The sequence below is a fragment of the Diadema antillarum genome, unplaced genomic scaffold (assembly GCF_040938485.1).
Source record: "Diadema antillarum isolate AM-2024a unplaced genomic scaffold, OU_Dant_1.0 seq00000573_RagTag, whole genome shotgun sequence".
NCBI classification, from domain to species: domain Eukaryota; kingdom Metazoa; phylum Echinodermata; class Echinoidea; order Diadematoida; family Diadematidae; genus Diadema; species Diadema antillarum.
The window spans coordinates 1-12,037 of NW_027271509.1; the positions used below are offsets into that span (position 1 = coordinate 1).

General features: G+C 38.0%; 1 protein-coding gene across 1 annotated transcript; it reads left to right on the forward strand.

Annotated features, from left to right (window-relative positions):
- The first annotated feature begins 5,126 nt into the window (after positions 1-5,126).
- Positions 5,127-10,080, forward strand: LOC139735371 (ly6/PLAUR domain-containing protein 6B-like). The gene is made up of 4 exons (XM_071646123.1): positions 5,127-5,220; positions 6,332-6,430; positions 8,853-9,007; positions 9,901-10,080. The coding sequence occupies exons 1-4, from the start codon at positions 5,127-5,129 to the stop codon at positions 10,078-10,080; spliced, it is 528 nt and encodes a 175-aa protein (XP_071502224.1).
- The last annotated feature ends 1,957 nt before the right edge of the window (positions 10,081-12,037 follow it).

The window sequence follows — 12,037 nt, forward strand, 5'->3', positions numbered from 1 at the left end:
GGTCATGAATTCTCCCTTTCTGCTCCATGTAGGTGGTAGGTGCACGGAGGTGGAAGAAAGACACCTCCCTGGTAGGTGGTACCAAAGAGATACTAGGTGAGCTTGTCTAGTACTTCCTTGGTGATAGTGAGGCTCTCATACTTTTTAGATATGTATGATCATACATTTTTGGGGAAAAATAGTGTTAAAAGAAACAAATGTGTGACAGTAGTGGAGGACTTTGCAGAGCATATGCCAACTGAATTGCGACTTAACTGTACACATCAACATAAACGCAATTTCCAAGTTAATGCCAAAAATAATGCACTCTGCTCTTCAGTGTCAGATGCCATGGCACATTTGTGGCCTGAGACTACGAGTCAAAAAGAAAAATACATTTTTTTTGTAAGTGTGAAAAAAAAAAATTACAAGTAGCAAATTTGCCCTCACACAGTGTGACTCTGGCACCCCTGGAGAGATTTTTCATTTCTTTCTTTGGTTTCTTCCAATCCCCTTGGGCCCCAGGATCTCTATAAGCCGTACCCTTTCTCTACCCCCCCCCCCCCCCCCCCCACCCCATCCACCCCACCTCATTCCAAGTTCAATTTGATCTGCTTTAGCAGCCAAGAGGTTTGCAGGGGTTTGGGGAAACCGGAGACAAATCTGCCTCACCAGTCATAAATTTGTGACATCGGATACGGGCCTCCGATCACTCCCGCGTCGATCATCCATCTTGACACGCTTGAACAGGTTCAGAGACAGGAGACGCAAAGACATTTGCTCCTCCTTCCAGGAGAATTTAAAAAAAAAAAGAAATATAAAATCCATGTATGAATGATTTAGGAGGATGCATAAAAGATTCCATACCTCCATGGATGCACAGAATCAGTCTTCCATGTGATGCAGCAAAGTTTCATACAAATCAGGAGGCAGTTATCATTTTTTTAGAAAAAAAATATTTAGTTTGTCTTACCTAGTATTTAAGCAGATTTCTGAGATGATTTCAAGACCCTTTGATATATTTTCACTTATTTTAAATCATTATTACAGGTGCAAAAGGGAATGCAGGTAGCACTTTAAGGATTCATACATTTATACATTGATACATAAATCTAGTACTGTATTGATTTGCTGCTTGGCCATAGCACTCTTAGCATTGGTTCTTCAGTCATTAAAATTTGTTATTTTAGTACGTCTTTTTATTCTCAAAATACTTTCAAATCTCAGAAACCTAGAAACCCCTAAACACTATAGAGCTGTATGCAAATCTTTGATGTAAAGGGAGTTCTGATAGGACCCTGTCATTACCAGTCAAAAGAGTGTCACAGTTACCATAGAAAGCAATAGCCAGAAGGAGACCTATTTCAGAACAAAGACATAGATTTCACCCACATTTTCATTACTTTCTATAAAAGCATCAGGGAAATCAAAATGTATGAAAATAGAATGATAGCCAGTGTCTGTTTGAGGAGAATAATGAATTTGAAAGTGGGGAATGAGGTCCTCAGACGTGCAGCTTATGTGTGTGCATGTGTGTAGTTAGCATTCCAACCATGTGTGGAGCTTGTGAAAAAATGTATCTGCTCTCAACACAGGTAGCTTCTTAGGTTCGCTGCCATATGTTATCCATTTTAGGTGGGATTTCTCCAGGCGAGGGAGATGGAGGGAGAGAGAGGGAAGGAGGGAGAGAGGACAGCATATGTTTCATGCTTCGATGAAGCAATTTTTTGCTCACCACTCGTCTTACGGAGAGTGCTTGGATCCATCTTTCAGATTTTCACAGTTTGGGATGTCAATGCACTATATGGAATATGTACACTTCATATGCGGTATTATGCTTTACATATGGTTTTGCAGGTTCTCTGCCTTTCTGTTTTTGCTTTTGGTCTCCATCTTTGGTGCATTACCTCAGCTTTCACCTACATATATGATAGGAAGACTGTCACCTGAAAGTGTAAAATTAATGCTCTTTTTGATATTTAATTGTAATGGTACAGTTCGATAAACTATATGAATTTGCATGGTTTACTAGCTTTGTTGGATATGATATTATTACACATATGACATTTTTTCCGTAAGTCTTCCCAGAAAAACTCCAACATCAAGTGAAAAGACCAGACAGTAATTTCAATAATTTTTGTTATCTTTTGTAAAGAAGTGCTGTGCGATGTCATACAATCATTCATGTTATTGTGTCATGTATTTTGATTAGAAAGATAATTGATTAGACTGTTCATTATACCTATTTCCAAAGGAAAATATACTACATGAAAGTAGACTAAAATATGAAGTGTTGATACATTTAACTGAAAGCAGCACATTTGTGGAAGTTATAACAAAATTTGCTTGATACCGGTAGAGTCATAAACAGCCCTATTCGTGTACTGGTATTTACAAGGAAATATATATAGTTACAGGTGTTGACAGCATTAATATCATTTTTTAAAAATTCCCTTCTGTTCATTGTGGAATTCAACAAATCCACTTGGAAAGAATAGTAGGATATTTTTGGGGATGAAGACTGATATGAAGTGTGGATTACAGAAAATATGTGTAATGTAAAAAGAGCATTTAAATCCATAAGGATGGAAGTTTCCTTGCAAACACACCCACACCTCATGTAGAAAAAAAAAGTAATGACATCAAAAACAGTTTAGTGGTGAAAGAGTACTATCTTACACGCTGCATGGTAATACATATATACTCAGCTGATGTGGCTCAGTATTGATGGAAGCCAGGAAAACATTTCGCACAGTCCGCGCGAGATTACCACTCAGGTGATATGGAAGATTCCACATCTCCATCAAGCGTCGGCATTTCCAGCTTGTTGCCCCGGCCGGCCGCTTCTGCACTGAGCCGCTAATCCACCGAATCCCACCTGATATGGGTCCCCGTTTCGTTCTCGTTCCAGCCGACGCTCGTTGTGTGGGCAGCGTTGCTCCGCTACAAGGGTAGCTAGTCTACCTTCAAAGCTGATATTCCAAAAGTGGAAATCTTACGTCAGCAATTTACAGCGTACTTGTACTATGTAAATGAGATTGTAACAGTATTTGTCACACTCAGCATTACCCTTGGTGTCTTCCAGCAATTAACCATATCAGTGCACAGACCCTTCCAAATTCATCAATATTTATAGACTAAATATCAAGCTTATCACAGAATTGTTACTTGTAGGATTCAGAGGCAAATGATGTAGGAGAGGCAAGGATATTTTGGATGTCCTTTCAAGGGAAGCAACACTACCCACACAATCTACTGCTGTTAAGAGAGAATATCGTAAATGAAGTCTTGTGCCATAACATCTGGGAGTTTTGCTTGAGCATCAGCAATTCCCCCATAAGAGATTTGAACAGAGGTCCTGCCAGTGAAGATGCCAACACTCTGTGCACTAACCAGCCATCTTTTGATGTGTCCACAGTCAAAACAGTAGTTGAATGGCTGTAGAGATAAGCCATGGGAGAAAAATTGAAGCTATTGCTGAAATGGGTCTGGATTTGAGAAGACTAGCAGTGTACCTGTTTCGGGGCGGGTTTGCCCATGGTCTTGAACTTGGGGAGTACATGTCAACTTTGGATGTATTTTCACCCCAATCCCTGGAAGGGTTGTACCAGATGGTGTGGCCGCTGTGATGCAAGACCATCTCTCATCTCCTGATTAAATCCTTCCCGACCCCATCAGTCCACCTCTTGGATCCTGGTTGGGACCCTCTCTTCCCCCCCTCCCCCCTCTTTCTTTCACTTTTTCTTCTCTTGAGGAATGTCATAGACTTGGCCCTTGTAGAGAAAAGTGAGGCAAATGGTGCATGAAATATCTGTGATGGGCTCTAGAAATGTCTGATGTGATTTATGGCTTGACAGAGCAGCCCTCAAGTCTATCAAAGTCTTGTTGTTGTTGTTTTCAATTCATTTTTTTCCCCTAAAGATTGTGTGCTTGCATCAGATGTCAGATACTGTATGAATATATCCATGTCTATTGGCATTGTCATACATGATTGAGACGTTTAAAATTCCTTTGTATTTGTAATTGAATTTTAATGGATGGATCAAATATGACAGAGATAAAGGGATTTGGATATACAAGCAGGCAGAAGTAGATAAAAACAACATTACTGCTCAATATTTCCTTTTCTTTGTTTTGGAATACATCAAACTGCATAACATTTTATACAGACTGTACCTACAGATTTTAGTGTTGTTAGGATGACCAATTGCCCAAAGGGGTAAACACACAAAACAATGTTTAGTAGCTAATTATCTGTTATAGGTCTAATATTTTGATATAATGTGGTTCCAATATCATTGATAGTGAGTTATAAAAGAAGACTTTAGGTGTGTTAGTCAACAGTGAAATGCTGCTTGTCTGTTGCTTCCACAACTAATCATACCATTTGAAAGTTATAAGATTAATAGAGATTTTTATATTGTAGGCCAGTGTATGTATTGATTAATGTTTTACTGATGACATACATTGTATAGGAATATGATAGTGAAATATGGTCATGATTTTCCCCACTGAATGAAAAGTTTTTGCAGTTCCTCAACCTCTCTCCTCTCTCTTTCTCTCCTCTTATTCAATCCCCTCACCTCTCTCTCTGACTCCATCTCCTGTAAGATGCAATCATATACCGGGGTCCTCCTCCACACCCAGACATCCATCAATCTTAAAGGGATGGTATAGGTTTGGTTGAGATGAGGATTCAGGTTTTAACTTTATGCAAAATCATTATGAATCACTTACTTGAAATACCAAAGAGCATACAATTCTAAGAGGAATTAAAAGTTTACATGATCAAAATCAGTTTTGAAATGGCTGAGATATCCAAAAACAAAGCAAAACAAAAATGATAATAATAAAATGTTTCATTAGGACCTCTTTGTTTTGGGATATCTCAGCCATTTCAAAACCTATTTTCATCATATAAACTCTGGAATTCCACATAGAATTGTATGCTATGAAGATATTTCATATAAATGATATCTAATTATTTTGCAACAAGTTTAGACCTAAATCCCCATCTCAACCAAAACTAAACCATCCCTTTAACTGGCCATTCTATGGCTCATTTATTTCAAGTTATCCTCTTCAGCTATGTCCCTCAGCTCGTTCACAGTCGCATAATGTGGGAATTCTTTTTTTGAGTCAGTGCAATGTTAACAGTGGCCATTTTGCATGAGTGGAGGCATTTGTCAGAGTTGAATTGTAACAAGTTCAAGGGTCAGTCGCTGACCCATGACCCTCCAGGTACTTGGATCAATCATTTCTGCACCATGATGAAGAGAGTCAGCAGGAACAAGCTCTCTTTCTGCCCACTCTAGCCAACGTCACTTTGACTTGAAGAATTGCCGATCCATTTTGAAATTGTATTTTTCTTCAGTGGAGAGCAGTGCCTTGAATTTATCTCAACATTGAGTCTTGAATGAATTGTTCTTTTTGTTGTTGTTGTTGTTTCTCAGTGGGCATCAGTCATTTTTTTTTTTCAATTTACATTGTATCATACTGTAAAACTAGGAGTGTTCGCGTACATTCTAATTTCGCGAAAGACGAGTTTCGCGAAATTAACATGCACGCTAAAGATCTTGTCTACACTATACGCAAAGAATGTTAGAGGCTAGTCGCGAAAATTTCATGCCGCGAAAAAGGTCGTCGGTTCCAATTCGCGAAAATTTCATGCCATGAAAATATCGTGTTTTACAGTACTCAGCTGTCATAAATGGTAATTTGTTTCATTTCTCTTATTGTTTGTTCTCTTTCTCCCTGTTGTCTCTTGCTTTCTCTTTTGCTCTCTCTTTCCCTCTATATGGTACTGTTTATACCGAATATTTCACTAAGTTTTTATTTTCATGAATTTCGAGAGCCATTATTAAAACACGCAAAAATATTAACTCTGATGCTGACATGAATGTGAGTGCACTCACATATCTGCTCATTACTGTACCCCAAAATTACGAATTTAACCACTCATGAAATTGTCAGGAAGGCCCTATGCACGTAAAATTAGACTTGCTAGATATATTGCATGTATAATCATTATGGCTATCTGTCCTGTTTTTATCCTTTTTTTTTTCACAAGAACACACATACGTACATACATACAGGTTACATGTACATACATACATACATACATACATACATACATACATACATACACAAACACACACTTTGACATTCCTTGTAATTGTGCCTATCTTTACCGCTACTTCACTCCCTTGTGCAGGAAAGTCATATGTTGGCTCGAATGATAAGATTAAATTAGATTAGATTGGTCTAGGTCCCTTGATTAGTTGGTTCAAGTTTCATTTCCTCTGTTGTTGTTATATTTTTTTCTTTCTCTCTTTTTTCTTTTCTTCTATAGCAACCCCATTTCCTGATGCAATCAAGTGTTTCACCTGCAGTAACAAGAAGAACAACCAGGAGTGTAACAGGAGAGCATATGATGCTTTTTGCCCGCAAGGTAATTGATGGAGTTAGCCTTTGTTCAAGGCATAAAGATATCTGTATGGAGACCCAGCTTTTACTCAACATTCCACTGCAGTGTAAAGACATTGCTTGTTTCTTATGTTTTTGTAGTAGATTTATTGTGGATGTCTTTCATCACTATTTGTGTATATTGTTTATCAATCATTTTTGGAACAATATCACTAAATTGAAATTTCATGAAAACTATCCCCCATTATACTTCTTATCAAGTAATATCAAAAACATTTTACCCTTATACTTCATCAATGCAGCACTAAGTCTATTCTGCATAGGAATGCAAGAACATTCAGATTGAGTGGTTTTTTTTAGCAACTATCAAGTGATGGAGATGTTGTGTGATATTCTTATGGCAAACACAACACTGATATGCTATCCAATGGCTGACGTGTTTGAGATGTTCTGCTGACATCAAAACAGTTATCGCTTCCTTTACTTGGGGAGGGGACCTCCAAGGGGCATTCTCCTGTAAAGGTTTTCATTCTGTGGAATACTCACCAAAATTCTTGGCTACCTGAAGTCTTTGTGAGTAGATGTAGTTTGTTTGGTATTATGGATAGCATCAAGTTACAAATACATGCCATGGCAATAGTTTGAAGTTATATTTGAACTTAACCCCCCCCCCCCCCTCCTGAAATTTGGGCTAATAACAATATGATTTTTACTACTAGAGTATGTTTTGGATTGTATCCCCCCCCCCCCCCCAAAGGGAAAAAAAAAAATGCAGCTCTGTATGCAAAGTGCATTTGCTAGTTTGTGACAGTGTATTCATATGCTTATTTGTTGTAGAATGTCAGGAAGAGAAAAAACTGCCTAACAGAGATAGGATTGTCCCAAGAAGGAATGGTTGCCTGCTGGTTGATAAAGGTCATAGGACGTGCGAACTCCCGGGAGGAGTTTTTCTCTGATAAACAGATGAGGGCAGCATAACAGTTTTGATTGGACGTAGACGTGTTCACAGTCACACTATGGGATGCCTGGCTCAGATAACAATGTAGCAGCTTTAATACTTAGATAAACCTGGATGGTAGAATATCAGGTGTTCAGGCATGTTTTCCATCTGCCCAAGGTAGAAAGTATTATTCTTGTTTGCTTGCCAGGGGCATCTGTCTGTGAGCATGTTTTAATAAACAGTCTCATTCACCAAAGAAAAGCATTGATTTTGTTGTTATGCTTGCTTGAAATCATCAAAACATATAACATACTTTTTCTGTAGACATATTCTTCCTTCTTTAACAGTCACCCTATGACAATTATTGTTATTGGTTTCAATATACTCTATCCGGATGCCGGATTTGTTTGAGTTTTCAATGATTCAGCGCCGAAGAAATGAAGATAACATTTTGCAGAAATCAGTCATTCAGAAGTTACATTTTAGCTCTTGTTGTTTTGTAAATAAATAGCGAGGGCAAAATTATAATTTGTGTTAATCATTTTTAGAGGACTGCTACACATGCAAAGTATACCAGGGTAACAAACTTTCCCATCTCACAAAAGGAGAAGCATGCAATCAATTGATTTTAATCCCCTGAGTATGCTGTAATTGATTGCTATGGATTATGTGGATGAATGAATTGTGGTGCTGGTATGTATCCGATAGATTATATTACAGTGCTTTGACCTTTACAAATTACGACTGTGTCAGTCAAGCAAGTGACCTTTTATGACCCTATTCTTTTTTTAGACTGCCATCGTAAATCTTGGATGCACATTTCCATGTACTGTGCACACCCAACTGGTCATATTTCATGTCATGCTCTGAAAACTGCAACATCAGATGGAAGCATATCTCGGATCATAATTCTCGACCAGGGGCCCTGGTTACAGTTTGATATGTTAGTTATCCGAAGTTGAAGTGATCCTGGTTGCTATGGCAGTAGCGAGGAACCAATCATCTGTTAGCATTTGAGTTATTGCCATTGAAACTTGTATCCTGCCATTATTGTGATTTTGCCTGTGGAAGACAATTGCTAACATATTATATTCATATACACATAATATATAGTATTGGCCTCAGGCCTCTGCAACAATCAAATGAAAATTTTGTGAAACGAGCATGAATTACTGTAAAAGTGGTTTCTTTCGCGGTGGTTTTATTTTCGCGCTTTGAGGTTGAACCGCGAATTTAATATCACGCGAAAATGTTTTGAACTCGTCGCTTGTTACAATGCTATCATTACAGACCGCGAATTTAAACACACGTGAAAAAGTCGGCACCGATGGAAACCACGAAAGTTTCTGTACATGAAAGAAACCACTTTTACAGTACACCATCAAGTTATGGATATATCCATATACAACAGTGCAATGTTATTGTCATGTTCAATAAAGTAAAAGCTTGTGTTCACTTTTAGTCTTGTGCAGACATAAAGTGTAGACTAAAATCTAATTCCGTATCTTTATGTGTTTTTCAGGTACAAAATACTGTTTTACAGCCCACCACTTAAACCATGTTTCCGGGGAGAGTGTTTTAGTCCAAAAATTGTGTGCTACCAATGGGGAATGTACGCCAGATGCTGTTGGCTGTTTTGACACCTACCAATCAGAAGTAAAGGTAAGACAAATCTTTAGATATGACAAGAACAAAAAAATGACTCAAATATCACAAAGATTTCAGAAGTAAGATGTTTCATGTAGAGCATTCCAATATGCAGAAATGCAATACTCGGGTCTGAGTAAATCAGGGATGCTCTTATGAGGATGAATAATAACTTCAAGAGCACTTTTTATTTTTCTCCAAGCAAGGTAAGAGTTTTCATTCACACAATAGTAACAGAGGCAACCTAAACCACTTTAGAATTTAACTCTTTGATCATTCATGTTAAAGGAAAAAAAAATCAATTCTACTCAGAGAGTAAGAAAACAAATTCAACTTTTCACATACAAAACAAAAGAAAATTTTTTGGAGTGTTTTTCTCAGCTTTTACCGTTACTTGAACTTTTGTTTGGAAAGTTGCTGTTTACAGAGACTCCAACTCCAAGCACCTTCTGATCTGGAGATTCTCCCGCCCGAAACCCCTAGCAAACGGGAGACTCCAAGTTGATGTGTGCAAAGCGCGAAGTTCTTAGGGTTCATGGTGCTATCTAAGGCTAATTTTTTCAACATACGATAGCAATAAGTAAGAAATGCTTTCCACCGGGAGACACAGAGCCAGGGCGGGAGAAATCAAATCTTCAGCGGGAGAACGGGAGATTCTACAAAAATGGGCTTTCGGCGGGAGATCTCCCGTCGAAAACGGGAGAGTTGAAGTCTCTGTGTTTAGCTTATGCTGTTTTGATATATGATATGGACATTTTAAAGATTTAATCTCTACATTTTTTTTAGATTGGAAATTGTATGAAATGTATTAGATAGACCTAATTACCTTCTGGTGAAAAGGGCAGATTCATTGTGAATGCATAGAACTGTGCGTATATTTACACTTATCTTTTCTTCTCTCTCATCAGCGCTGTGTTTCATGCTGTGAGGGCTCACGGTGCAACGTCGAGGTCCCAACAAACTCAAGCACAGCGGTCTTTACGACAATAACGCCTTACAGCGGCGGGACACTATTACGGTCTTCACGACTGTGCACAGCTCTGTGCTTACTCCTCTCGATAGTCCGTGTACGCGGATGGTTATGGTAATACTCTCAGCAGAGATACTTGACTGTGTTTTATGCCCCAGCTCCGATGAGTGCTGAGGATATAACTTTTCTTTTAGTATGTGAGACATTACTCGTTCTCTTGTCAGAGATCGGAAGGAGAGTTAAACATTAATACGCCGACGTCATTCATCACGCACCACCGAATGTTTTCTACCTTGGCGCAAAGTGGCATGTTACGACTGCCACTCACCTGCTCTCATCGTGTTTAGATTTCGCTCGACATTAAGGACCCTTTTTTTTTAAAACTCAGCAGTTTGGCTTTCTTCATGCCTGGCTACGAGTGTTTTTGCTTCTTTTCGTCTTCTGTGATAAGTAGCTAAATATATCACGCTGTAGTCTGAAGATTGTTTTATATTCTGTGCTCACGTGCATCACAAGAGAGCTGGAATCATGCTTCATCACAGTGGAGAACTGGTGCATCACTGGTTGTGGATGTTTCCACTAAAAGTAGAATGCTGCAGAGTTGCTCGTACCATGCTGGTGTGAGAAATTTACCAACTAATTGGGCAAGGAAGGCACTGTAACTGATATGATCACAAATGCATTCCCTGTAGGTGGACAATCAAAAAAGGGCGTGCTGAATTCCCATCAACTGTTACCCCTCTGGAATAAAAAGTTCACGCACAATAACCATAAGAGTTTACACTTCACATTGAGAGGCATATGTCTGAAATTGCTCCCTCAAAACAAGAAAGAGTGACAAAAAGAGGGCAAAGGCAAATAAATGTTCCATACAAGATAACTTTGTGGAGTTTATGGATTGAATCGAGCTGTTACCTATGCCACTTTTGTTTGCTTGTCTCGACCAATGAAGGTGTGGGTAGTGAGTGACTATGTTTAAACTCTGATAGTAAGATATTTGTTCCATGCAAAGTGCAAATTACGTGTATCTGTACATATGTACCATATTTCATAACTTATATGGACAAATTTATTGTCTTGTAAATGGATATGAGAAAGATGATATGTGATTGTTTAAATAAGTGTCACTAGTGTTGATGTAGTTAGCTAGGGCAGAATGTTTCTTTATTTTCCTCTTTTTCAAAGCAGAAGCCCAGTCTTGCAAATCATTCTTATTCTATGGAAATTTCTCTAGTTGTAGTGGTATTTGTTAAGACGGTATGTCTCAATAATTCCATGCCAAAAATGGTAAGGGATATACTCCAAACTTTAATAGTGAAAGTTTTTTTTAATTTGTATATTTTCTAAATTTCCTCTATGGGAAATCAGAAAATATATGAATTTAAATCAGAAAATATACTAATTTATATCCCTAATTCATAAATTTTTTGATTTCCTTCAGAGGAAAACCTCTTTGTAACACCATACATTGTATTATCATGACCATGAGTGGGATGTGACGCTACAGTGACATGATAAACTGCTGTTGAGTGCCAGTGTTTATGCACTATGTAATTCTTTCTTTCAGACATTCCCAGGGTGCTTTGCAACTTTGAGATTCAGCCATTTTGTATGCAAACTCAAAGGGGGAGGGTAACTTTTATTTTACTGCATGAAGTACTGCATGTACAGTGCGCTCCTGTAACGAATACAGTTATAAGGAAATTCTTGTAACAATGAAGTAAAAATGCATGTCCCCAAGTTATAATCTATATGTTTATGTACTTAACTGTTTGGCTACAACAAATTTCAATATAACAAAAGAAAACTGTGGTCCCAAGGATTTCTTTATAATGGAGTCATCTGTATAATAATGAATAGTACCATAGGAATTATGAAAAAGAGATACAGCGTCAAACAACAAATATGTGGTATATGAGACTCGACGAGGGGATATGGAAACAATATTTTTGTTGCATTGCTTTTAGACCAAAGAATGGACACAAATGAAGGCAAAGAAGTTTTTTCCTCCCCTTTTTAATATGAGAGAAGTATTCTTACTTTATGTTATTTAGATGTATGCTTGCGACCTTGGC

What these genes read in the sequence shown, in the direction of transcription:
- LOC139735371 (XM_071646123.1), top strand. Translation starts at nt 5,127, where the DNA reads ATGTTAACAGTGGCCATTTTGCATGAGTGGAGGCATTTGTCAGAGTTG. An exon ending in GCTGACCCATGACCCTCCAG is followed by an intron (nt 5,221 to 6,331) that starts GTACTTGGATCA and finishes TTTCTTCTATAG; the next exon opens with CAACCCCATTTCCTGATGCA. An exon ending in TGATGCTTTTTGCCCGCAAG is followed by an intron (nt 6,431 to 8,852) that starts GTAATTGATGGA and finishes AATTCCGTATCT; the next exon opens with TTATGTGTTTTTCAGGTACA.